This window comes from Sinohyriopsis cumingii, chromosome 16 (assembly GCF_028554795.1).
Source record: "Sinohyriopsis cumingii isolate HCF-2022 chromosome 16, ASM2855479v2, whole genome shotgun sequence".
Classification (NCBI taxonomy): Eukaryota; Metazoa; Mollusca; class Bivalvia; order Unionida; family Unionidae; genus Sinohyriopsis; species Sinohyriopsis cumingii.
In genome coordinates, this window is record NC_142976.1 from 75,968,222 (window position 1) to 75,995,490 (window position 27,269).

The 27,269-nt window shown below is 33.8% G+C and overlaps 1 protein-coding gene across 1 annotated transcript in view; it reads left to right on the forward strand.

Moving 5' to 3' along the window:
* LOC149780821 (conserved oligomeric Golgi complex subunit 4-like) overlaps nucleotides 1-27,269 on the forward strand; it is a 55,216-nt gene that overhangs the window by 14,023 nt on the left and 13,924 nt on the right. The window contains exons 6-19 of the mRNA XM_089937888.1: nucleotides 521-714; nucleotides 1,394-1,553; nucleotides 3,178-3,284; nucleotides 4,967-5,019; nucleotides 6,932-7,028; nucleotides 9,803-9,845; nucleotides 10,517-10,635; nucleotides 12,706-12,791; nucleotides 13,994-14,213; nucleotides 15,420-15,482; nucleotides 18,251-18,307; nucleotides 22,191-22,337; nucleotides 22,922-23,005; nucleotides 26,700-26,801. Of these exons, the coding sequence (XP_089794014.1) occupies nucleotides 521-714; nucleotides 1,394-1,553; nucleotides 3,178-3,284; nucleotides 4,967-5,019; nucleotides 6,932-7,028; nucleotides 9,803-9,845; nucleotides 10,517-10,635; nucleotides 12,706-12,791; nucleotides 13,994-14,213; nucleotides 15,420-15,482; nucleotides 18,251-18,307; nucleotides 22,191-22,337; nucleotides 22,922-23,005; nucleotides 26,700-26,801 (1,532 nt within the window). The remainder of the gene's footprint in view (nucleotides 1-520; nucleotides 715-1,393; nucleotides 1,554-3,177; nucleotides 3,285-4,966; nucleotides 5,020-6,931; nucleotides 7,029-9,802; nucleotides 9,846-10,516; nucleotides 10,636-12,705; nucleotides 12,792-13,993; nucleotides 14,214-15,419; nucleotides 15,483-18,250; nucleotides 18,308-22,190; nucleotides 22,338-22,921; nucleotides 23,006-26,699; nucleotides 26,802-27,269) is intronic.

A 27,269-nucleotide genomic window follows, 5' to 3' on the forward strand; every position in this document is an offset into this window, starting at 1 on the left:
TTGTGCCAGAATTTACCAAGTATTAATCGCATATTGCTCTCTAAAGTGTTTATATCTTGAATTTTCTTAGATTATGTACTTTTGATTTTCCATTCATGATTATGAGTTTTCCACACTAGATTCTGGATTTTCCATTCCAGATTCTGCTTCTAAGCAACTTTAGTCATTATCTGTCATAAACTAATTCCTATTTCTCTGACATCTATCTTGTCAAACTTATAAAAGTTTGATTTTTTGCTAAATTTAGGGATTTTTGTATATTTCTTTGTCATGAAAAATACAGAATTTAATTGTAAGACAGTATTCTTGCACCATTAGTTTTTTGAAAAATCAATAACTGTGACATTAATAGTATTAATAATCAACAGAATGCCAAGTTACTTGTGTAATTACTGTTGTGTAATTATGTGTAATTACTATTGTGTAATTATTTTTCAGATACCTTACTAAATTTGTAAAACGTGAATGCTCATGAAAATGTTGTGATTTACAATTACATCTCTGTAATGTTAACTTCCAGGAACATCTCTAGACACATCTTTTAAACATCTTCATGAGGCTGAGGAGAAAATGAAAACAATAGTCCAGAACAAATTTGATGCCTCTGTTCAGGCTAGAGATGTGGCCTCCATAGAGAGGTTCTTCAAAATATTTCCACTGCTTGATCTCCACGAAGAGGGGTTGACCAAGTTTGGGAAGTATCTTGCAGCCAAGGTGAGAAATTTATATAATTTAGTAACATTGAAAGGAAATGTTACTTTCAAAGTAAATATAAATTTATTATAAGGTTTCTGGAGAGAGAAAAAAACTGGTTAATTGTTTTTTGCTTGTATCTTGTTACTTGCTGACAAAATAAAAAATGGATGATCTGCAGAATTTTGTAATAAAATTTTTATTTTTTTAAAGCTAAAGCTTCAGTGACCATGAATACAGTAGACGTTATGACATGATTCAACCACTTTGGAAACAACCAAAAACATATATTTGGTATTATGATATAAACTGATACACTTTCAGTCTGGTTATTAAGTGACTGGTGCACTTTTTTTTTTTTTAATGTGATCCTATATATATTTATTTTTTTACCCACATTTTACAGTGTGCCATTATATTTCATGCACTCAGGAAAGGGGTGAGGTATTTTGACAAATGTATAATATTTTATTTAGTAGAAATTATTGTTTACATATTACTATGTCAAATCTAAATTTGAGACAGGTGTGTTGTCATAAATATACCAATAGGCTTATCTTTTAAATATTCCATGACCTAATCACATCATTTCATTGTATCTCTTATTTTTAACAAGATTTTAACATGAAATACTTTCAGAACTAAATTGGTGTTTAACAAATTTGATTAGTTTCTAGTTTTATACTTTCTCTACTCCCAGTTGTCTGAGGATGCTGACAAAAGGCTGATCCTGGCACTCAAAGGAACAGACTCTAATGATAAACGTTCAAATGTTTTGTTTGCTGATGCAATAACCCAACTGTTTGAAGATGTAGCCCGTGTTATAGAAATACACCAACCACTGGTAGAAGCTAAATATGGTAATTATTTAGGAAAAATTAATAATGCATTTGTTACACTTAAGATGGTTTTACTTGCAGCATTTCACACCTTTAGCATGTACCAATTATTAGCAGAAATCAAGTTGTAAAATTTATAACCACTCCCAAGAAAACAATATTTGTCAAAGGAATGCAATGTGCTTTCAGCTGTTTAGTACTGGTTTTTTTTCTTTTCTTCTATCTTTTAACTTGTACAAAGATGTGACATGTAAATGTGGTTGTGCTTTCAATAACTCCAAGATTACAGGTGAAAGTGGCAGCACTAGTGCCGTCAATCACTCCAAGATTACAGGTGAAAGTGGCAGCACTATCTGCTCATACAAGATGTAACAGGTAAACATGGTAGCAGTGTCCACCTTTACAAGATGTGACATGGAAACATTGAATTACTGTAATTCTTTACAAGATGTGACATGGAAACATTGAATTACTGTAATTCTTTACAAGATGTGACATGGAAACATTGAATTACTGTAATTCTTTACAAGATGTGACAGATAAATATAGCAATGCTGTCATCATTTACAAGATGTCACATAAATATGGTAGCACTTGCAATATGTAACATAGAACACTTGAAGGGTCCAGAAGTATGTCTTTTATGAGCAGGTTTGTTTTGTATACAGGTAACAATTACATGAAAATTTACAAAATCTTACCTATAAACATAGCAGTTGCTCTTCTCTTGGGAAGTTTTTAAAACATTCTGAATATTAGTGCACTGTACAACAAAGTTCTTTATCTGTAAACAGTATGTCAGTGTATCATCAAAAAGTTTTCCCCATGCATATCTACACAAGTTCTCAGTTTGATTATCCAATTTAAAAACGATATAATATTTTTGGGTATATTGTTCATACACTGGAAAACTGCACTTACAACTACATGGTGACTTTCTAATTGTCTGCCCCTCAGTGAATCTTTGATAATGGGATTCACCTAAATCAGAGATGCACAGATGATGTGTCAGAGTTTGGATGCTGTGCTCCATCAGGAAGTCTTGTCACAATGTCAGATTTATATGCCATTTAGTTGTCATGGAATAGATAGATACCTCAGGTGCGTGAATGGGTGGTTTGGAATAGTTCCACAACCTTTTGACAACACAGCGGAGGCTAAAAATTCATGTAACACTAGCATTGTCAGACACAAGTACTTGGACATGTAGGCCTTTTGTATAAAAGAAACAAATAAGTATTAAACTCTCTTGACAGTCTGACCACATTGAGTGATTTGTGGTCTCCTAATTTATTGTATCCATACTTACAATCATAATCTCAATCAAACATCTCTGGTCATTCTTGTCATATTTGGCAAGTTGCTTGTCAGCGATTTCCACCCGAGTCTGTTTTTTTTCATCTGCCATTAATGCACGACCCATCTTACACAAACATTTCTGAGCTTCAGATGATTCTTCAGTATATAAATATATTAATACATCAGTCTTAAATTTATTGACAGGTTGAAAGAAACAAAAAAATTATAACAGAATATTCAGAACTTGGATAGATGTACATTATATGAGCATATATTTGAGCAGGTGTACATCATATGGAGTTGTCTGCTAAAGCAGGTTCTTGGTACATTTTCCCTTTAATTACAGGTTCAGGCAGGCTCATTACATTGCTGAAAATCATTCAGAAAGAATGTGATAGACAATCCAGGAAAATTTTAGGAGAATTTAAAAGTAAAAGAGACTTTGATTCAAGGGTAAGTCTACTGTAAATATGAAACAAAAACTCCTATAGAAAGTAGAATATTTTGATATGTGCATCTGTCACTCCTATACTTCCACATGCTGTGTGTATATGAATAAGTAATAATATTGAATCCAGATGGCTCTTGGACTGATAAAATTTTATTTAAAGTATAGTTTATTTATTCTGTATTGAAAATTGTAAAAGCCTTTGCTTCACAGATAGTTATATACCAGCTGCAAACTGCACATTATTGAGATCTGCCATTGCATAATGCACCAGCAGATCTGGGTCTGTGCAGTTTGTTAGGAGTGATCAGTAGAATAAACAACATATACACTGATCTGCAGGTGTATTATGTGAATGCAGATCAAGACCTATGTTGTTTGCAGTTTGACATGACTTTTAAGCGAGTACATTATCATAAATAAAATTTGGACTTACATTATTAGCACCATCTAACCATAAGGCTAAGGGAATAATTGTATGGCCTTGCATCCAACATCTGTCCTCAGATTTCAGTCAAACTTGGAATATGAATTTATATTATCAAAATCCTGAACAAAGTTAAATAAGGAGCAAGATCCCTGTATACTAATGAGTGATCTTGCATCCAAGTGACTGCTTGTAACCCTTTCGGAAGCCATATTTCAGATCTGATTTTGATCAAACTTGTAATGCAGGTATCATCAAGATCTTCTGAAGCTTCAGTAATGAACAAGATCCATGCATATTAACATGGTAATCTTGCATCCAATTGTTTGATCAAACTTGGAATATATGTATGTCTAATAATGATCTTGAAAAGCTCAGTAATGAGCAAGATTGATCAAAATTAACAATATCATGCATCTGATAAGCTGAGTTTGTTACCCCAATGTAAGCCATATTTCACATTCAGTTTTGATCAGATGTGAAACTAAAGCTTATAGCATCAAGATCTTGAAGGTGTTTGATAATGAGCAAGATCTTTGCATATTGATAACTTAATCTTGCATCTGTTTGGCTGACTATGTTACCTCTGGAGTCCAGATTTCTGATCAGTTTTGATAAAACTTGGAACATATGTTTATATCAGGGGTGCACAACCTTTTTTGGGCAAGGGCCAGATTGCATTTTCTTAGACCACTCGAGGGCCACAAATACATTTCTTTAATATTATTACTGTTCACGGGCCAGATTTCGGTGTTGTTTTAATTTGCCCTGAAAGCCAGACAGAACATGTTTGTGGCCAGATCTCTCCCACAGTTGCGGGGTTGTGCACCCCTGGTTTATATCATCAAGATCTTGGATGTATTCAATAATGATTAAAATCTACACATATTAATGAAGTGATCTTACATCTGATTGGAAGAGTTTGTTACCACTCTGGAGGCCATATTTCTAATCTGATTTTGATTAAACTTGGAATGTATGTCATCAAGATCTTGTGCAAATACTTAGATTACTAAGTCTGTTTTGTGAAATAGTCAGCTCTAAAGTTACGTAAGCACATGAGCAACATGAGGACCATTTAGGCCTCTTGTGCTACTTATGTATACTTTTTCAATGTATCAAAACTGCTACTAAACAATAAACATCTCAATATACACATGCGACAAATTTTACTGGAACTCACTAGTAAAATGGCAGCTGTATTGAACTACTTGCCCTTTGAGTCCAGTGGTCTACCATGTTCTTACTGTTTTCTTACAGTTACAACAGGTTCAGCAGAGTCTGATATTCCATAAACAGCTGACAGTAGAAAAGTAAGTACCATGTCATGATTTTTAGGTCCAAAGTTAAAGAGTAAGTACCATGTCATGATTTTTAGGTCCATAGTTAAAGAGTAAGTACCATGTCATGATTTTTAGGTCCATAGTTAAAGAGTAAGTACCATGTCATGATTTTTAGGTCCATAGTTAAAGAGTTATTACCATGTCTCTGTCATGATTTTTAGGTCCATAGTTAAAGAGTAATTACCATGGCTCTGTCATGATTTTTAGGACCATAGTTAAAGAGTAAGTACCATGTCTCTGTCATGATTTTTAGGTCCATGAGTAAAAAGTAAGTATACAGGATTGATGTCAGTAGCTTTACATTGAAAGTCTTTAATGTTGATAGAAGACTGAAAATGTTTCTGATAATAAAAAAATATTTTAAAACATGGTGCTTGCTGTTTAAATTTTGGCATGGAGTAATCAGTGTGGCATCAAGCCCTTTTTTTACCAGTCACAAAATACATTGACTAAGATCTTGCCAGCCACATACATTTTGATGGTTTTAGTTCTAAAGTGGCTCTGTTTAGCTTAATTTACTTCATTTATACATTTACATATCATTTACTACATAAACATGGTACATCTGGTGTTAGCTAAATCACATGTACAGACAGAATGTTGAGGTGTAATATCAATTTTTTCAATATGTACATACTTCAGAACCTGTCTTGAAAGACCACCCCTTCTGCCAAAAAACAATGGTCTCTCAAAACAGGTGGTCTCTCATGACAGGTTATAACATTATATAATCAATAAAATCAGTGCATGGTGGATAATGGTCTCTCAAAACAGGTGGTCTCTTGTAACAGGTTTAACTGTACATGTAACAGTACGAAATAATATGATGATCCTTAGGATGTTTTACCTGAATCGTCATATATATTCAGGAAAGACATATCCACACAGTACGTTAGACTACATTATTGATTTTTCATCAGGTACATATATATATAGCAGTAGACAGATATATTCAGGAGTGCCACTTATCCCGATTTACTTGGATCATGCCAGTTGTTTTTTCTTTAATCCAAAATTCAGATTTTCTGATTTTTTCCCCTCAATATCCTGATTTTTTAAAATGGAAAAAAAAAATCAAACTAAATCTGATAATGAAATCCATTGTAATTAATAAAGAAAGAGACAAACAGATTGGATGTGGAACTATTCAGTATTCAGAGTCAGTCAGCTTTGTACGAATCTCACATGATCACCATTTTGCTACTACATACTGTATATCAGTGTTATAAATCAATGTTGTGTACATGTAAATAGACTGCATATTTCAACAAACATAGATTTCAAAATATTGTCAATTCCTTTGCAAAGTTTCTGTAAAAGTATGGTTGCAAATACTGATCCTGTTTTACTTTTCTCCAAATCCTGATTTTTTCCACATACATCCAGTTTTTCATTCCTCTCAAGGCAACAACCTTGTATAATCAACAAAGACATATCTTACAAACTGAACCAGTCAAAGAAACAGTTGTAGGCTGTAAGCCTAACTTGTAGATTAGTGGAAAATGGCTGAGTTTCAAATTAGTTAGAGCAACAGCATCATTTTGGTTTACATGTACTTTATATTCATTCTTATAAGATTAGTCTATCTACACTTGGAGTAATCAGTAGAACAAGCAACACAGGCCCTGATCTGCTGGTATATTATGTTACAGCAGATCAGGATCTTTTTTTTATATAGTTTTGATTCAACTTATAAGCGAGTATATACAGCACACATATGAATGTTAGTAATTGTAGATTTGGAGGATTCTTATTATTTTTTTGTTTGTAAGATCTTTCAATTTGTAGTCAGTAGAAATGATCCACAAAATGACTACTCCATGAATATTGTTACCTCATGAGAATGTAAAAATCAACCTTAAATCGTTGTTTTTGCCACCAGGTTGGATCCCAAAGATCTGGATGTATTGTTGTCTGAGGTTGTATTGCTAAACACCAGGACAGAGCTGTATCTCCGTTTTCTCAAGAGGAGGGCAGTTGTGAGTGAACTTTTTCTGTTATGTTTATCTGTTTAATTGATTGCACTTTTTATTGTAACTAAATTATTGTGAAAGCTTCAGTTTTGCAGTACAACCGCTCCAGTGGCCTAGTGGTTAGAGTGTCTGCCACGGATGCAGGAGGTCGTGGGTTCGATCCCCAGCCAAGTCATACCAAAGACTTACAAAAATGGTGCTAACAGCTGTCTCGCTTGGTGCTCATCATTAAGAGGTTAGTGTTAGGACTGGTTGGCCTGGTGTCAGGATAATGTGACTGGGTGAGATATCAAGCTACAGGTCTGCGGCATGTTGCCCCAGTGCTAGACATCACTATAAACTGTCACACTGCAGACATTGTAGCGATATGACTGAAAAATTGTTAAAGCTATGTTAAAAATCCAGATCACACACACACACACACACACACACACTTTTGCAGTACAGTGATCCCTCTCTTATAAAGTCACCCATATGCACTGTAAAGCTTGCCTTATAAAAGGGTGTCCTCTCATAAAGGGGACAAAATGGCAAAAATATACTATTTTGGTGTTGGACAATGTCACAGCAGATCAGAGGATGACCTTTCATGAGGGGGAACAGAATTCTGAAAATAGATCATTTTGTGTCAGTGGAGGTGACCTCTGATGATGGGGTAGCTTTTCTTGAGAGGGGCCACTCAAGAGGGGGACCACTATAATTTAATTATTAGCTCTTTGGTCTATGACCAGAGCTTATAAAATGATCTGTCATCCATGCATCTGTTAGCATAAGTTTATTATAGTAATTCCTTCTGAACTTCTTGAAGGATTGCCATTAAATTTTACACACACATTCATTCCATGACCTGGTTGGTCCAAAGTGAAAATGGTGCTCAGATATCTAACATGGCTGCCACAGTAACCATCTTAAAAATTTTGTGATCCTTACTCGTCCTGAATTGATTGTCATATCAACATGAGGTTTTCGCTAAAAGATGTAATATGATGTCTGGCTGGTCCTGAATGAAAATTCAGTAGAAACTGTCTTGAAAAACCACCCCTTCTGCCAAAAATTAATGGTCTTTCAAAACAGGTGGTCTCTCATAACAGGTTACAACATTATATAATCAGTAAATCAATCTATGGTGGATAATGGTCTCTCAAAACAGGTGGTCTCTCATAACATTGGTCCCTCAAGACAGGTTTAACTGTAATGCCAATCTGATTTATATTATGGCTGCCATGGTAGCCATCTTGGAAATCTTGTTATTACTACTCCACCTGAACAAAAAGTCATATTAACACCAGAAGACTTCTTATGATGCCTAGTTGGTCCTAAATGGAAATGGTGGCACATGCACATCTGCTAAGGCTGCCATAGTGACCATCTTAAGAACCTTGTTCTTGCTACTCCTCCTGAATGGTTGTTGTTGTTGTAGGTTTAACGCTATTTTTCAGCACACAATAGGTTATACATGGCGGCTAGTATTAATTGTGGAGGAAGAACCCAGGAAAATCCCGTAAAGAACCACCGACCCACGAGAAGCTACTGGCAAGCTTTCTCACATACCCACATTGGCTGAATCTGAGACTCGAACCCACGCAGACAGAGGTGATCCATAACGGAAAGTGCTTTAGACCACTCGTCCACTTAGGGCCCCCCTCCTGAATGGATGGTCTTACCAATGCAGAGATTTTACCAAGCCATTATTATGCTGATTAGCTGGTCCTAAGTAAAAATGGTTCTGCTCAGACATCGTTTATTACCATTACATCTTAAAAATTGCATCATATTATGAAAAAAGTCATATCAGCATGATGTTTTCTTTTAAAGACTTCTTCTTATGATGTCTTGTTGGCCATAAATAAAAATGGTGTCAATATGGCCACTACAATGTCCATCCTGAAAATGTTGTTATATCTTCTTCTAGATGACTGGTAATATTAACATTATGCTTTTATCAGAAGACTTTTTATGATGTTAGTCTTATATGTAAATGGTGCAAATCTCATTTCATATATGGTCACCATGGTAGCCATCTTGAAAATCTTATCACTACTCCTTAAATAGAAAGTCATTTTGACATGGGTTTTTTTTTTTTATCAGAAAAGTCCTTATTGTGTCTAGTTGGTCCAAAATGAAAATGATGCAAACTGACTCTCAATGTGGCCATCTTACAGATATTATCTCTACTCCTTCCAAATACTTAGATGGATATATCAGCATGGAACCACACAAATAAACTTCTTCTGACTAATACCTAGTCAGTCCTGAATAAAATGGTACAAGATATAGAGACGACTGACAGACAAAGTATGGCTACTATGATGGTTGCCAAGAAAATCATGCTATCACTGCTTCCCCAGATTAGATGCTCATATCAACATGAGGTTTTCAACAAAAGACTTCTAATGATGTCTATTTGGTCACAACTAAAAACGATTTTAATCGTACATCCAGTATGTCCTCCACAGCAGCTAATTTGAAAATCTTGTTATTGCTGAATAATATCAGAGATGGTTTGAAGACTCGGCAATTAAAAGAAAGAAATTATCTTTTCTTGATGTTTTATCAATTCTTTTTAACCCAGTAGAGCTTCAGTCCATTCAAGGGACTCTTGTTATTTCTAGTAGGCTGAATAACAGCTTGAAATTAATGATATTGATGATTACAATAATGTTAATGACAACAATAATGACAATGGAAAATAGGACAGTAATTTATTTACATTGATTAACATGATATTAATGATGATGAAAAAGGCAGCAAATATAAAATACTTGATTTATTTATTGCAGGGTGACTTTGAAACAGCCTTTCAGGATATGAACAAAAGGAAAGGTGAGTTTGTGAGTTCTCATTTAATGATGAGCTTCATTATTGCCTATGTTACTAAATTAAGTCAACAAACTTTTATCAGACAGAACTTTATTGATTTTTATTAAATTTGACAGGAAACACCTTTATATTAATGTGTAGCAATAGTCTGTCAGTTTAGCTGTCACAGGTCGATTTAGCTTCATTAATTCTGATGGTTTAAATGAGGTCTTAACATTATGCATCGGGTAATTTCACATGATGAAGGTTGTCAAAGAGTTATTTCTTTAGAATGAGATCACTCATTTTGTATTTTTACCAGTGTGGAGTATCAAAGCCAGGGTAACAAATGTGCTAAGCAGTCATATTGCCTGAACACTTTGTCATCTGTTTCCTAACTTAGTTTAGACAGACTTAGCTTGATACGTATAATTTTATTACTTATTTCAACATTTTTTAACTTAAACTGTGCTGATATGCTATTAAACCCATTTCTATCAATCAATCACTACCTTTTTGTCGTGTCTCTTCAGTATTTCTGTTTGAAGCTTAATTTATTGCACGATTTTGGATGTAACTTAAAAATTGCTTATAAAGAAAACGACATGAATCATTATAAAAGATCTTGTTTAAATGTAAGAAGAGTTAGTTTTTATAGACTGTTAGTACTATCAGAAACATTGTTACATTTTCAGAGAAAGAGGCAGAGGTGGATCAGTTACTGCAGTCATGTGATTTAAGTCGTCTTCTTCAGGAGATAATTGGTAGCTATATAACCATGGAGGAGTACTTCATGAGAGAAATGGTGCTGAAGGTCAGTTATGATAACAATTTGATTAAAATCAGCTCTCCACTGTCCTGTATGAAGATCTAACAGTTACTGCTTAAGGGTCATGTTTTGGTGACCTTTGAATTAGCCAGTGGAAATGCAGCTTTCAGAAATTGGAAAGTGAATCAAAATCTTGCATTACACATTGATCCTCAGTCTCCCAAATGCAAAGGAATAAGAATAAATCTCATTGGCTGATAAAAGTATTGATTATGGCAATAAGATCAGCCACAGAAAAACGGAAAGTGAATCAAAATCTTTCAGTACACATTGATCCTCAGTCTCCCAAATGCAAAGGTATAAGAATAAATCTGATTGGCAGATAAAATTATTGATTATAGTAATAAGATAGGCCACAGAACATGACCCCTGAGCAGTTGCTGTCAGATCTGAACACATGACAGCGGAGATCTGATTTTAATTGGATTGGTTATGGAAATTTTTTGGACATGATGATTCAGTTGAAAGCTTAATATTTGCTCTTTCTAAAACAAAACCAGTCTACTCTGTTGCATGATCATTTTTCTTGTTCCCTGATCAAAGTATATTATCTGTCAATTCTTTTAATCATTAACTGTTGAAGAGTTATGCCATTGCTAGTTATCCTGTCTTGTTTATTTTTTCTGTTTCTGAAAAGATAAGTTCTTTTCCAAATTTCTACATTTTAACTGCCTTTACCATTATTGTATTGCTGGATATTGTATCAATGACTGCTAGAAATACTAATGTTTTTTGTAGAGCAAAAACAGATTTGCAATAATACTTTTGTGAAACAATGCATTTGATTTAAAACTATAATGCGAGCAAGTACTGTGAAGTGTAAACCTTACTTGGTTATAAATCTAGTTCATCCAAGAGACATAAATGACACATCTTGTATTCCTTGCAAGCTGATATTTTAACTACAGATTTGTTTGTCTTGCTAGCATAAGTTGTTTGCATTTTATTAAGACAAATAAGCAATTTGTGTACAGAATATTTTTGTTGTATGTAATGTTAGATTCTTATTACCATTTCTGTAATGTTTATATGTTTTCAAACAAAAAAGGTTAGCTTTAACCTCGTAACATTTTTGTTTCATTTTTTTTACAATGGTGTTTAAGATTCAGCTGGTCAGAAAAGGCAGTATCAATTTTCATAAAGATCATTCTTTAGTTGTACCTATTTAGAGGAAACAAAACCATGTTCCAGAATGTATATGTAAATATTCTGGAATATGTGTAACATTTAAAGAATTGTAGACAAGACCATTGTTCCAGAATGCATGTATACATTTTCAGAATGTGTCAGATGTGAATGTTCAAGAAGACCCAATTCCAAAACGTATATGTAAATTTCAGAATATGTGTCAGATGTGAAGGTGACCTTGGTGGTCGAGTGATCTAAAGTACTCACCATTAGAGATCACTGCCATCTTACTTTTGTCTGCATGAATTTGAGTTTTGGGCTCAGCCCTTGTGGGCATGTGAGAAGCTTGACTGTAACTTCTTGTGGGTCTGTGTTTTTCCATGGGTTCTCCCACCACCATTTGTACTGGCTGCCATGTATAGCTTATCATTAGCTGAAAAAATCATTTAATACAAAACAGTGACATCAGATGTAAAGAATGTTAACAATATTATGTTCCAGAATGTATATGTACATTTTTAAAATGACATTAATGTGTCAGATGTGAAGAATGATGAACAAGACCATGTTCAAAACTATGTATGTCAGTTTTTAGAATGTGTGTTACATCTAAATTAGGGTGGTCTTAAGTGCTCACCATTATGGATCACTGCCATCTCACCTCTCTCTGCTTGAGTTTGAGTGTTGGGTTCGGCTAATGTGGTTATGTGAGAAAGTTTGCCAGTAACTTCTCGTGGTCAGTGGTTTTTTCCTGGGTTTTCCCGGGTTCTTCCTCCACCAACTATACTGGCCACCATGTATAGCCTATCTTGTGCTGAAAAATGGCGTTAACCCTACAACAACAACAACAAGTATAATAAACAAGGTCATAAGTAAACTATAAAGAAAGACTCAACACTACTTTCGTTCTTTTTTTATTTTTTGCAGGCTGTTGTTATGGATTCAACAGACTCTGGATCTCAGACTTCTAGTATGGTGGATGATTCATTCTTCATTGTCAAAAAATGTGTCAGGTTTGTCAGCCTTCTTGATAAGCTCTGTAACTAAAAACCATGTAAGCATATCATATACCTTGTGCTTGTCAGGTTTCCTACAGCATCATAAATACAACTTGTTCTTTACATCATTTTTAAAAGTTTTTGGATGTGCAGATATTGATTTCACATAAGTATTAATAATAATGTAAAAAGTGTTAAATATCAGCAAGTTTTTTCTTGCTTGATGACAGAGACAGTGTGATAAATATTATAACATGATCTTATCAGAGGTAGAGTATCCCTGGCATATTTTTTTTTTTTGTAAAGAGCTTTTTTTCAGTTGAATGTCAAAATTTCCACAGAATTCATGACAATCTTTGATGCTGTTTTCATGTCAGGATCCTCCAATTGGACAGTTACATTGTTAACAGTTTTGCAAAGTTTATATCAATACAAATGACTACATAGCATTTTGAGATCTACTAACAGATATTGTGGGGTAACTGTTGCAAATATTTAAAAAATTTGGTGATGTTTGAAAACTAAATTTGTGACTGTCTAACCACCAACATATATCAACAAATTGAAATCACAGTTAACTCCCTAAACAGGATCACTATTTCATTCGGTGTAGCAACTAGGATTCTGCAGTAAATGTTATCAGGTTTATAGTCTGTACGTTTAATGACATGCCTGAATGACATTACTTAAGCTTGATATGTGTAAAAATTTGTATTTTGTATGGAGAGTGTCACTTAATATTATTGATCTCAAACAGGGTTTGCAATGAGGGCTGTTCCATATAACATATATGATAGCCAGGAAAGGCAGTTTGTTTTAAATATATGCCAGGGTAGTTTGATTCACAGAGCTCATATTAAAATAGTAAGAAAATTCTAAATTTCATCTATGGGTGAGTACCCCACTTTAAAAGAAAGTGCCTTCCCTGGGTCCCATGTATGTTTTAATAGAACAGCCCTGAAATATTCTTAAACTGAATACAGAACTGTAACCGGTTTCTGTCTGTCATTGTGTAAATCAATCCATTCATCTATCACACATTGGTAAAGTGTGTTGCTTTGGTTAGTTAAGCACTGCACACATGAACACATTTCTAGTGTAGAAGATGATAGTCAAATATAAACTGTATAAATAGAAATGTCAGCAGGTCCAACCATTTTCATGTAACTTATTTTAAAATAAGGATCATTTTTAACCATTTTTGGCTTTCATTGTAGAAGAGCCATGTCTAGCTCCAGTGTGGATGGTGTATGTGCAATGATAAACCATGCATGCACAATTTTGGAGCAGGACTTTCGGGAGGTGTTGTTTAATCGTGTGAGGGCAGGCTTCCCATCAGGATTTGACCTGACACAGGCATACAACATGGTACAATCCAGTATTCAGCAAGGCAAATTGCAGTCATCAGATATTGAGAAAACCAAGGCACAGTTTCTGGTGGGACCATTTTACCTTTTAAATCCTTGATGACCTCTCTTTCTAAACTATGTATTAACTTAATGGCAAAAATGAAAAGGTTGATGATAAACATATGAAGTAATCATTTTATTTTTAGTAAAAACATGTAATTTCTCTTGTTGCTTTCTGTGTGGGGCTTATTAATATTATTTTGATAACAATTCATGATAATATAGTTTCATATTTGTCCACAAAGTTCACACAATCGAGGCAAACATGTCGCTAATTATGATAACTTACTTTTGATCTTATGATCTCAGCTCTTGCGACAATATGGTATACTAAAACAATGAGAGGATCCATCTATACTCGCTTATAAGTCAGTTCTAACTGCTGACAACATAGACCCTGATCTGCTGTTACATAATGCCATGACAGATCAGGGTCTGTGTTCTACTGATGGCTCCGAACAAGCTGTATAGAGCTGGATCTGCTAGCACATTCTGTGAAATCAGAACTGGGTCTGTGCAGTTTGCAGTTGGAACTGACTAATAAATGAGTATATATGGCAAGCAAGTAAGGGAACTCACTCACAAGTTGACCATTACAGGTTCTCTTGGCTGTTTTCTACAGTGCTTTGGCCAAACATAGCCACTTGGCTTGCCAGGTACTGGTTTCTATCTGAAGTCCCTCACATATTGGGCATGATTAACACTCCATGAAGAAGATGATGACTGAATGGATGTGGAGGCTTTTCCTTCCATCTACTGGGTTGGTTTAGTCAGCCTGGGTCCTATTCAAATTGGAATCCATGCTTTTCAAACTATTTAACTCCCCTCCTTTACAAAGTATGAAGATGCTGACTAGCAGAATGGATCTTTAGTGTACTGTTTGCTTTTTTTTTCTTGCAGTTGTAGATAATTTCTTAATTTAGGTATATCAGTGGTGATATACTTTGTGACTACAGCAATGGCATCATTGACAACAATGCTAAAATTGTGTTTAAGTTGTGTTAAAGTTGTTGCAAAGTCCTATAAAGTTTAAATAATTACTGTAGATAAGATTCCAGATTTCTTTAATTTTTTGTGATAGCTATTTGTCACTTAACTTTTAAAATCATATCAAATGATCGTCCTTAAAAAAGTTTGATATCACTTTTACTTTTAATGTCAACAGATGCATCATGTAAGTTACATGTAAATGCCACGATTTTTTTTCAACTTTTTAACTTACATTCTTTTTTAGACAACTTTGAATAATGCTGAAGTAAGCTGTGAGTATAGCAAGGCCTTGAAAAGCAATCTTGAGGTGAGAAAATGTTTTTTACTAATTGGCCAGGTATTTATAAACAAAATTAATTAAAAGACTGACATTTACTCAAAAGCTCAATCATTAGAAATCTTGGATCCATTTGTGAGAAAACTCAACATTTGGCATGATCATTTATTGAAACATTGTAGTAAGGACAGAAAAATTTATTTTTTAATAGTCTTGGAAATGTTTTTAATTTGTTTTTGAGGTTTCAAGTATATAATCAGTCTCAGTCTGGAAGGTTTTGAGGAATTTTGTTTATTTTCTCATTTGATGTTGGAAAGTTTTAGAGTTCTTCATCCCATCAACAGTCTTATCATTGAGAAGGAAATATAACAGATAATGATAAAACTGATTTCATTCTTAAGAAAATGTTTGAACACTTTGTTGTATGTGTGTTGAGAGAGAGAGAGAGAAAGAGAGAGAAAGAAGGGTTTACCTAGCTGGGACCAAAATAAAAGGTTAAAGTCCTATAATGTACTTTTGATGAAGGAATCAAAGTTATCAGGGTTGTTAAAAGTGAAATCTGTTCGATCCCTTGTGCTGTGTTCATCCTTGTATGTGAACAGTCTCATTCATTTCCTTTACCTATAAAGCACATGAATAATTCTGTTTTCAGAAGATGAAGATATTCATGATACCCTAGTCCAAATATTATCCTGTTCATAGATAAGAAAACACTAAAATTGAGAATTTCTTGTAATTAGCAGTAGAAGGTCTTAATTAATGTTATCATACTTTTATGTGAGATAAAAACAAAATTCCTAACAAAAAGCGTTGCATAACAAAAGGATTGTATTATATTCCAAAGTCCAGGGATATAATTGAATAAATGTAAGTCATCTCTTTAAATTAAAAAGTTAGCTGCATCTGAATACAAATTATGACATAATTGTCTAGCCAAATTTCTTGGAACCTAGACATAATGATTACCTTGGCATCCATGCTCATCCTTCAACATCCTAGATTAACCTCATTGTTCATGTTTTTTTTACTTTCCTTTTATGTTTTTTATAGCTAAATTGAAGATGGGCTTGAAAGAAAGGGGTTAATAATATTGGAATATTATTTTGTTAAATGAACTAGATGTGAGCCAGTCGATGTGTATCAAATTTATTATGTGACTTGTATTAGTGTCCAGAATTACCTTCCTATGCAAAAATGTTGTTCACTCACCTGCATTAATATTTTGAGATAAAAGTGTCCCATTTCCAGAGCATAGATGCCAACCCTCATGAATTTGGCGTGAATTTCACGATTTTTTCAGCAATTCACAGATTCATGCCACAAGCCAAAAATTCATGAATTCTCCAATTCTTGATTATTTTAAATCTTTAATAAAATAACAGATTTCCTGTTAAGTACTAGTCGTGATATTTGCAGTTGCCGAAATGGTCCGGTACTGCTGGTCGCTATATTAGTAGAACTACAGCCGTTTAGTACAGTTGGCCCGGTAATCTATATGTATAAGAGTAGTGTTACAAATGCTTTTGAGAGAAACTGGGGCCTAACCGGAATTTTGCTCCACGCATGCATCACCAACACTGATTTGAGTTACTGTTCAGCATCTCATCTAAGATCTTAAAAATGTCTTCACCACCAAGGAAAAGAAATGTATTGCTCAAAAAATGAAGTTTAATTTGGAATATATCAAAAATTGGCCGTGCATTCTGCCATTAAACATTGATATACATCATGATTTTTGCACACAGTGTGCCACAAATTGGAGTATTGCACATGGTCGCAGAGACGATGTGAGGAAGCACATTAGTTGCAAAAAACACGTTGAAGTTGGGAAAATTAAGAATTAGCAGATTTCAGCTCTGGACTATTTTAAGCCATTGGCGGAAGACCTACAAGCTACCAACACTGAAGCATTATTTGTGAGTTTTCTTGTTGAACACAATCTACCTTTATCAGCTGGAGATCATGCTAAACATTTGTTCCAACAAATGTTCCCAGACTTGAAAATCGCTTCCAAATTTTTGTGGAAGAACCAAAAGTGCTGCAGCTCCTGTGCATTCCTCACAGCAAAAGTGACAGCCAAAGAGTATTTTCTCTAGTGAGGAAAAATAAGACAGACTTTAGGGCCTCCTTAGCTGCAGAAAATTTGTCAGCAGTTTTATTCACCAAGATCAACCAGCAGGCAAGAAGTCTGAACTGTTTAGAAAACAAATTTACGATCAAGCAGTTGAGGAAGTTGAAGTCTGCCACAGTATCATGTCATAAATAACCACAAGAACAAATGAAGTTTATGAATCCATAATAAATAGAAATGCAGATATATTTTTGCATATATGTAGTGTTAGTTTTATATTATGATTTTGATATAGTGTAGTATTGACGGTTAGAGTGGATGGAGTTATTGTCATGGTATTTTTCACTAATTCATGTCCAAATTCACAACTTTTTATCCCTATTTTCACTAATTGTGAGCCTGGAAGGTTGGCAGCTATGCCAGAGACAGTGGTGGTAGAAGGCTCAGTATTAAATTGGGAAGAGTACATCAATAAGCAGATGAGGCACTTGGTTTTGCAGAACATGTATGTTCAAATACACTTGTGATAACAGCAAATATAATGAAACCTGACTATGACAGAAATTCCAGGGACAAAAGTTTTCTTATGGTGTCATTTATATAGAGGTGACAAAAATGCAGGTAAATATAAACAAGGGGTTCATAATGTCCTTTACTTACAGCTCTCCTCTAAGGCAGGTTTCACTGTAGATAATAACACATTATAGTCAGTTACTTTTATTTCCAGGAAGAAGTTTTAAAGTTGTTTGCTCAATGCAGTGAACAGAGTAGAGCCAAACTAGAGGTAATTGTAATTTTTTTTCTTCTCAGATCTAATAATCAAACAATAATGAATTCATCTAGTGACTTTGCTTATTTTTTCTCCATTAACTTTACATTGTCAGAATTGTGCAGTATATTACAATACTGAACACCTTGGTATTGCACACACATGCCTAAAATTTGTATAGAGGAATTACTTTGTTAACAAACCATGTAGTCTCATGTAGTAGATACTTTAGGTTTTGTTTGATTAATTTTGTTTGTCAATGAACTAAACAAGCTGTTTCATCCATTTGAAAGCATACATGATAAAGTTAATGATGTGGAGGAGTTCACTGAGCCAGAAACGAAACTTTCAAGCAAGTACACGAAAGAACGTGATATTTACAATGTCGACAGCAAACATGAAAAATACAGTAATTTTAAATACCATTCGGATCATTGAAACAGTTATTTAGGAGAAATATTCATACCTTTTAGCAAATAGAATGGTTCATACTATGACCGGTGCTCTCTAGGGTATATAAAAATATAGCTCAGAAAAACATTTACGCCAAGGGCTATCACATATCTATCAGAGATGTACCATTTTACAAATCTGTTGAAATATTAGATTTGAGAAAAAAATGCAACTGAATGTTTTGGTAGGAAACTAAGAGCCTTGGAGCCAATAAGCCAAGATGATGAAAAAGTATTATTTCTGCTGGCTAAATGGACTGTCGCACAACAGCTGCTTTTCAATTTACTCCATGTAACTATTTTGATACAGTGTTAGGCTAGCGATAGAAGACACTGTATGATACAGGTTATAACTGAGGTCACTACAACAGCAAGACATAATTGATGGGGCATAAATATGTCGTCTTTCACTGGTAATAAGAACGATAATAAATAAACTTACATTTATGCATCTTGAATTCCCTCAGAATGTATATTCTTAGTTCTGTAAATCTGAATGACATGTCCTGCAAACCTGATACACATGGAAACCTATGGAATTTTGAGTACATTTCCAGCTGAAATCCATTCTAATTAAATTGACCCAATAATCCAGTCCATCATAATCAGAAAAGCAGCAATTGGATCAACATAAATACAAAATCCATACATTCCAGACCAAATGGAAAAGTTGTTACAGTGTGCATTCATTCACAATAAAACTCTAAATTTCAGTTTTAGGTACACCAAAATGACGATTTTTTTAAAAACTACTGTCGAATGTGCAACAAAGTTCAAAGGAAACTGGGCGGTGCTGAGAGTGCATTAATATTGTTATTGTGTATTGATGAATCTGTGGTTGTGTATTTATTTTGGAATACAGCAAAAATTCCATTACTTTGATTCTTGTAGTGTATTTTATTTTATAATTAAGCCTTAGGTAGATTAAGAAAATGAGTATTTAATAAAAAGGTTACTGCATTTGTATGGGAAAATATGAACATGTTTTCTTGGATGAATACTGCACTCCCAAAGGTTGTGCAGTGTTAATAAATAAAAAACTTGTTTGTATTTTCCCCATACAAATGCAGTAACCTATAAGTCTGTCTGTGATTGCTTCAAGTTTTCTGATCAGTATTGCCATGAGAAGAGCACTCAGTATTGTAGATTTTAAATAAATTTGTGTATATTGTAGCTGAGATCATATTATAGATAATCATATTTGAAGAAAAGAACTGTCTTCTTGTTTCACATGTGACTGATCTGTTAATGAAAGTCACATGTTTTCTACATCAGTTGTATTAAACTTAAACTTTGGGAAAATATTTGGACCCCAGTATGCTATGAGTTCCTCTGTTGCCAGCATAATCAGAAATCTACCTCATTATACTGCCATTCAGAGACATGACACAACATTCCACTGAACATTTTTTAGCCATCATGTTACTGTTGTAGGTATTCATGAATGTAGTAAATATCAGAATTCTAAAACAGGGGTTGTAATCCTAGAAAAATGTATGAATTCAATGAAGGGCTAAAACATCAGACAAGTATTAATTCTTATGCTTTATCTCAAGAGGGACAAAAAGTTTACCTTTTTTAAAAATCTTTGTTACAGTTCCTTAATATTTGGAAAGGGGTAAAGTCAGTTCCTTGGAGACATATCTTTTTTACTCACTTATAAGTCAAGTCAAACTGCAAACAACAGATGTGCCTCAGCGATCAGGGTCTATGCTGTTTGTTCTATCAATTGTTCCTAACCAGCTGCACAGGCCCAGATCTGCCGGCACATTCTGTGATGGTAGATCTGGGTCTGTGCATTTTGCAGTTGCTTATGTCTTATAAGCTCCATCTTTTACAAGGTTAGGCTAAAGGTATAGACTGAAAGTACCATAAATCTTGTTTAAAAAAATTATATGCAGAAACTTTTCATCCACTATTCATAAAAATTGTAATTAATGTATAAAAAAAATTGCAGGGAATTTCATATTTTTTTATCAGATCCTTACATTTTCATGCAAAACATTTCTGCAGAGAAAATTAAAGTTTGCAAAGAGAAATATTACTGAACTTTAATGAAAAAGAATAATAGATTAAAATCAATACAATTAAGGCATTGTTTTATTGCTTTCTAATCTTTGTCTGTGTTTTGTAACTACAGATTATGATATGTGTTGTAACTGAATTAAGAAAAGAATTTCATGTTTTAAATGTACTGATATGTGATTTTATTACATTCAGTGACCATTGTATTGTTAGCTAAGAATATGTTATAAATGGTGATTAACTTTAGGGAACTTTTTGATTGATGTGTCAGATAATGACACAGCAGATTAGGAAATAAAAGAAATACCACCAGATTTGAATCATGCAGAAAGGCCTTTGCTGATCTTGTTTATGGAAGGGTAATTGTTTTGTTAATTGTGATTCCAGTCTTATACTTCAATCTGCCCTGCATTTGTTATCTTTACTGGCAAAAGAATATGATGATTTGTGTATAATCTTTAGTTGTTGTTATGGTATTCTACTGTTGTTTGTTGACAACTTGACACTGACCTTTAGAGCACATGATCCTTGCACATTGTTGGTAATGAATACCTTTTATTAAGTTAGTCACTGTAATAAAACACAGTGAGTGTTTTAACATGAGTTTTGAAGCCATTGGATGTTTTCTTATCCAGTAAAATTATATTTTAGTACATGCCAGTATGAAAACAATACACCATTGGTCACATGGTCTTGTTTCATTATAATAATACAAACCAAAAAAAATATAAGAAAACATTGCTTTGACTCACTGAGTTCAATTCTTGTATAATATCTTTCAATTGTTTGTACTGTTTAGATTGGAGGTGCTTTCATAATACAGTTCTTAATTTCAGTCCTTTAACAAAGTGGTTAATGAGTACATTTTTCAATAACATCACTGGCACAAAGCAAAACAGTATAGCTTATTTATTTTAAAATATGTTATGAAGTAATTTGATATTTTCTTGTCAAGTTAACATTTTTTCAAGAAACATCCACAATATACCCTTCCATTGTTATCTTCACTATGAAGTATGTTCTGAATGGGCATGATCTTACACACTGCCATAGGATTATTGTTTTATCCATCTCTTTCTCTTGCTTGCTGTCTTTCTCACACACATGCATGCTTTCACTAATTACACAAAAATATTTCTTAATCTGTTATTATTTCTTGTAATCATATTTTTTTATACACTATTACTGTTTGGTTGGCTAGTATCTTTGTCTCTGATATTTTTTTGGTCCAATTCATTACCTTTTTTCTACATGATCATGACTAGCGTAATCTTCATTATTTTTGTTACATAAAAGAATTAGAGCAAAGCATCACACTTGTTAATTAGGAATTTGACAAGTACATGTGAATGATAAACAAATCATCATTTCATCTATTTACTTTCTTTGCATATAAACAAATGATGACGTGTGTGTTACAGAGTTGTTTGTCAGATCTGGGAGCAGTAGCAAACAAATTCAAGGATGTGTTAGAATTTGGATTCTCCCAGCTGACTTCGTCTGTAATAAAACCCAAAATTAAGCCACTGATTGATGCATTCCTGTCTACAAGTCACAATATTTCTGAGGTAAGATCATAAAATTGCCTATAATAATAATAATAATAATAATAATAATAATAATGATAATAATAATAATGCTTTATTCAGTAATTTAGGCTGCTTGCCCATAATACCAAATACAAAATACAAGTAAATATAGTGTGCACCATTGCGAACAGAAATTAAATGTGGTGTTCGACATATATGAACATACACAGTTTGTTATAAATAATCAGTCTGTGATATTAAATAAACCATGTTATAAACATTTGGATAAAGCTTTGATTTTTTTTCCCCCGCAAGAGGAATACCAGTATTTAGGCCATAATGAACCAGATCAAAGCATCTTAATGTAAATAATCATGCAGTCAGGTGAAGGTTTTGCCATTTTCTTTGCAGACTAATAATCACATATGTACTTTGCAGATGCTCTCAGGGTGATTGTAGAGATGTAATTATCCTTTTCACAACTTGTTTGGTTTTATATTTACAAAGCGTTATTGATTTACTTCCAAATGATTAATGTTTTGGGATAATAATTCATTGATTGAGAAAAAAAATCAATGACATCAGATACACTAAAGAAATTGATATTTAATTTCTCATTTCAGGAAGAATTTTCAAATTATGAAGCTAATGATCCTTGGGTGCAGAACTTCATTGTTGCACTGGACTCAATGTTAGGATCTTTTAAGGTACGTAATGTCTAGCTATCAGATTGGAGGTTTTTCGTGGCTTACTTAACAAGCTGTAAAGTCATGAGGGCCCATAGTATGGTAATGCATTTATGGCACTTCAGCCATCATGTGTCAGACATCTAAAAACATTTGTTATTTTTTGACTTCTCAAAAACCATTTGACCAGTTTGAACCAGTTTAATACACAGAATATTGGTACCAAGACCTGCAAACTTGTATCAGAGGCACCATCTGCCAAAAGCTGCTGTTACTAAATAAAGGTAAAACATTTCAAGATCTTCAAGAAAACTTTCATGACAATATGAACCAGATTTAACAGACTATTAAGACATCATGAGTCTCAGATTTGTAATGTTTTTTTTAAAATCCGCAATCTAGGTGGTAAAACCTTTAAACAGCTTTTTCTCATAAATCTCTTCATTAATTAAGAGCAGATTGAACAGAGAAGATTGTGGCATCAAAGTTTGTACATGTAAGGTTAATCAGCCATCAAATATGACCATATATTTTCTCAAAATATTAAACGTTTGCAAAGATTTGATTTCAGAATCACTTGACAAATGTAGACTGCTTTTTTTGAGAGCATACTAGCATCAAGACCCTTTGAGTTTATCAAAAAATGGCTACCATTTCTATAAAGTAAACAATGTTTTAAGACTTTAAAAAGAAAAGAAAAAACCATTACCAGTAATAGCCAAAATGTTTGGTGAGTCATCTTGGCACTTTTAAACCTGATGTTTTTAAGCAGATTGCTATAACCATACATGCCAATCCTTAAGCTTTTGACGTAATCATTAAGCTTTCTTTCACCAAATTACGCATTACGCATAACTGTATTCAGTTTATGCATTTTTTATATATCCCCCTCCAAAAAAATTAATAATTTGTTTTCTCATTTTTATTGACATCCCATTAATCCCACAGACCATATTCTAGAAATGACAACTTCTTTGTAACTACAACATAAGAGTACGGTTGTCCGAGGACTTGCATGCACTATCCTAACAGTATTATGTTCTATTTATAGCAGTTGCCCTGCTTCAAGAAACATGCTGGTTTCTACTTTCAACTTTTGACCTCGGTTTCTATTTATAGCAACTGTATGGCTTTTTTAGGAGAGAACAGACTGGCTTTCTGACTTTTAATCTTTGCTCACAGATTCTTTGTTCTAATTCAGAACAGAACCCGTCTGTAGGTATTTGGCGCTAAAAGTCATGTCAGATTTATTTTAGTTGATGTGTGTTAGAGCAAGAATATTTTTCAAATAATTTCACATATGTATTAGGAAAAGACGAAAAACTGATTCAGAGATGAATACATGAATTACACAATACAGCGTTCAGTTCTTGGGATCTTCATGCTCTCTGCAGGCTGTGTGGAAAGGATTTTAATATTGGTCATGGTGGTAAAACCACAGGGGCTCATGTCGTTGCTTAAAAGTGACCTGTGATACATGTACTATATAATAACTAGTTATTATATAGTACATGTATGACAGGTCAGTTTTAAACAACGATATGAGCCCCTGTGGGTAAAACAAGAAACCTTGAATTAGCTTGTTTACTAACTCCAGTACTGAGGTAACTTCCTTTTATACAGCAGAACTAAATTGTGGACATGAATTTCATAAGTGCAGATGCGTTATCTACCAAGTTCTCAATAAAACACAGACAACCTCCAGCAGTAGAATAATACATTGGTCCTTTGTTCAGACGGTTGTTTCCTGATTCCAAAATTGCAGAAAATATGCATGTGCAAGAACAAAATCGTCTAATATTAGGTGCTTAGCAGAAGATACTTCACTTAAAATTGCAGAAATCATGAAAATTGGGCCATTTAGTGTTGCAACAGACAGGAGTAGTGATTGTGACAAAAGGTTATACCCAGTCTGTGTAAGAGACTTTGACAGCGAAAAGGGCAAAGTCACAGTGTTCTTCTTTCATTACCAGAGTTAACAGTAGATTGCACTGGAGAAAACATTTTATTTATTTGCTTCATAAATCTTTGAATAAACTTTCATAATTGTTTGGGGTTTTAAGCTGATACTGCATCAGTAATGACTGAAATTCATAAAGGAGTTGCATTCTGTATTTTGAAAAATGTTTCTGTTATTGTACATATCAGGTTGTCTGTCATATGATGCATCATGTTGCAGGAAAAGCTGCTGATAAATTAGAAGAACTCCTGAAGTATCAAGTTGGCACTCCACTCTACCTGACAATGTACTTCATACGGATAGAGTTGATTTTTTCATCTTATTTCCCATTTAAAAGACCCAATAACTGTAAGATATAAATTTCCTCTTCTTTGTCAGGTTATGAAAGGAATATAGGTTCTTTACCATTCTAATGCTGACTGTGAGAGATTGTTCAGTATTGTTCACAAACATAAAACTGAATTCAGATCCAGGCTCTCCAACCCAGCACTTAGTGCTTTACTGGTGTGCAAGACATTCATAATCTCAGCTGGTACAAAGTGTTTTGAAATGCAGTATGAGATACTGTTGCTTTTTAAAGCTCAAAGTGTTCAATACGAAAACTTGAAGAAGTAATTGATGTTAAAAGTCCAGAGATATAAATAAATCATTTTGTACATGTGCTCATTTAATTTTTATCATGTTATTTGTGGATTACTCTTTTTCTGCTTGGATTACTCTTTTTGTCCACTTGGATTACACTTTTTCCTCGCCATTGGTTGGCATGTATGCGATAACATTTGCTTTTGGGTCAGCATAAGGTTGGTCAGTAATCTTGATTATGTTTTGGTCCCTTGTCAGGTTTAGGGTTAGGTGTCTTTTCTTATTTATTATGTCAGTATTTGTGTGGTTTATGGTTTTGTGGGTTTGGCACCATTTTTCAGCACATGATACATTGCAGCCAGTATATTTGGTGGAGGAAGCTCCCAGGAAGAATGGCCCACAGGAAGCTACAGGCAAGCTTTCTCCCATACATTGGCCAAGCTGAGACTCAAACCCCCACAGAGATCAGGTGTCTGTGATCTGTAAAGATGAGCACCTTAGACCACTCAGCCACCCAGGGCCTTCATATGTGGCAATGTTTGTGTATTATTATTGAGATAAACACTTTATAGTTTTGATGTAAGCAGTGTTTCTAACAAAATTATTTTTTTCAGTATGACAGTGAAAGGTTGTTTAATGTCTCCATTTTCTGTCCATCCATCACACCCAGTTCAATTTTCATGCACTGGAGTGTTGCATCCATTTTGCATGAACACATTTCTTCTTCATATATATATTACCTGATCATAACGCATTAAGAGTACATCCATTGCCTTGCAAATCTAGTTTCCCAAGCTTATTTTTAGCAACGAAGTGTAAAATGATTGCTCACCAAGGTGGAAGTCAGACAGACACGATCTTCCCTTGAATAGAGGGATTAGTGCCTGTGTACTCCTAATACAGGTAGGTATTATCGAAGAAACATATTTTACTCCCAAAATTGGTTCCTGGTAATGTTTTTAATTTTCTTGCATAATCATTATTGCACATATTTTATACCAAAAATTGGCTTCTGGTAATGGTTTTAATTTTCTTGCATAATCATTATTGCACAAAAATCCTATTTTTCCTCAGGAGATGTAATAGATGGATTGAAATGAAATTATTAAAATAGGAAACAGTGCAAAACTTCTTTAAAAAGTTGTATTTGAAATATCTTTTTTTTAATTTCAGGAGTCCCTAACAGGCACAAACTATGATAAATTTGTGAGTCTGGTTACAGGGGAGTGTACAATGCAGCTTGAGAAGTCTGTGATAAAAAGTGTATTTAACAGGGTAGGTATATTGAAGAGTTCATTATATATTTCACATTATGATCCAGTACTTCTTTTAGCAAAAACATACTGCATTTTATGTTGGTCATGCTAACATTTACAATTCTGTACATTTCAGTTTCCCACCTAGTTATTTGTAAAAGAATACATTTAATCATGTGACCCATAACTTCTTGGGTTATTGGAGAATCATTTTTTTATCAATCATTCTTTGTTAATGAGGATATGTTTACTACTGTTTGGATATATCATATATATTTTTTTAATGCCTACAAAGAATGTCATAGGAAATGAAGTATGATTCTCTGATTCTCACAATTTTGTCCATTGATCTGTCCAGTCACCAGTTCATCAACGTGAACTTTTTTTTTCTGTTGTTGGAAATTATCTCATATTTTTCCATGTGTAAATTTTCAGCAGACATATAAATTTATTCTCAAAACTACTCACTTGGATAATAGAAGAACTT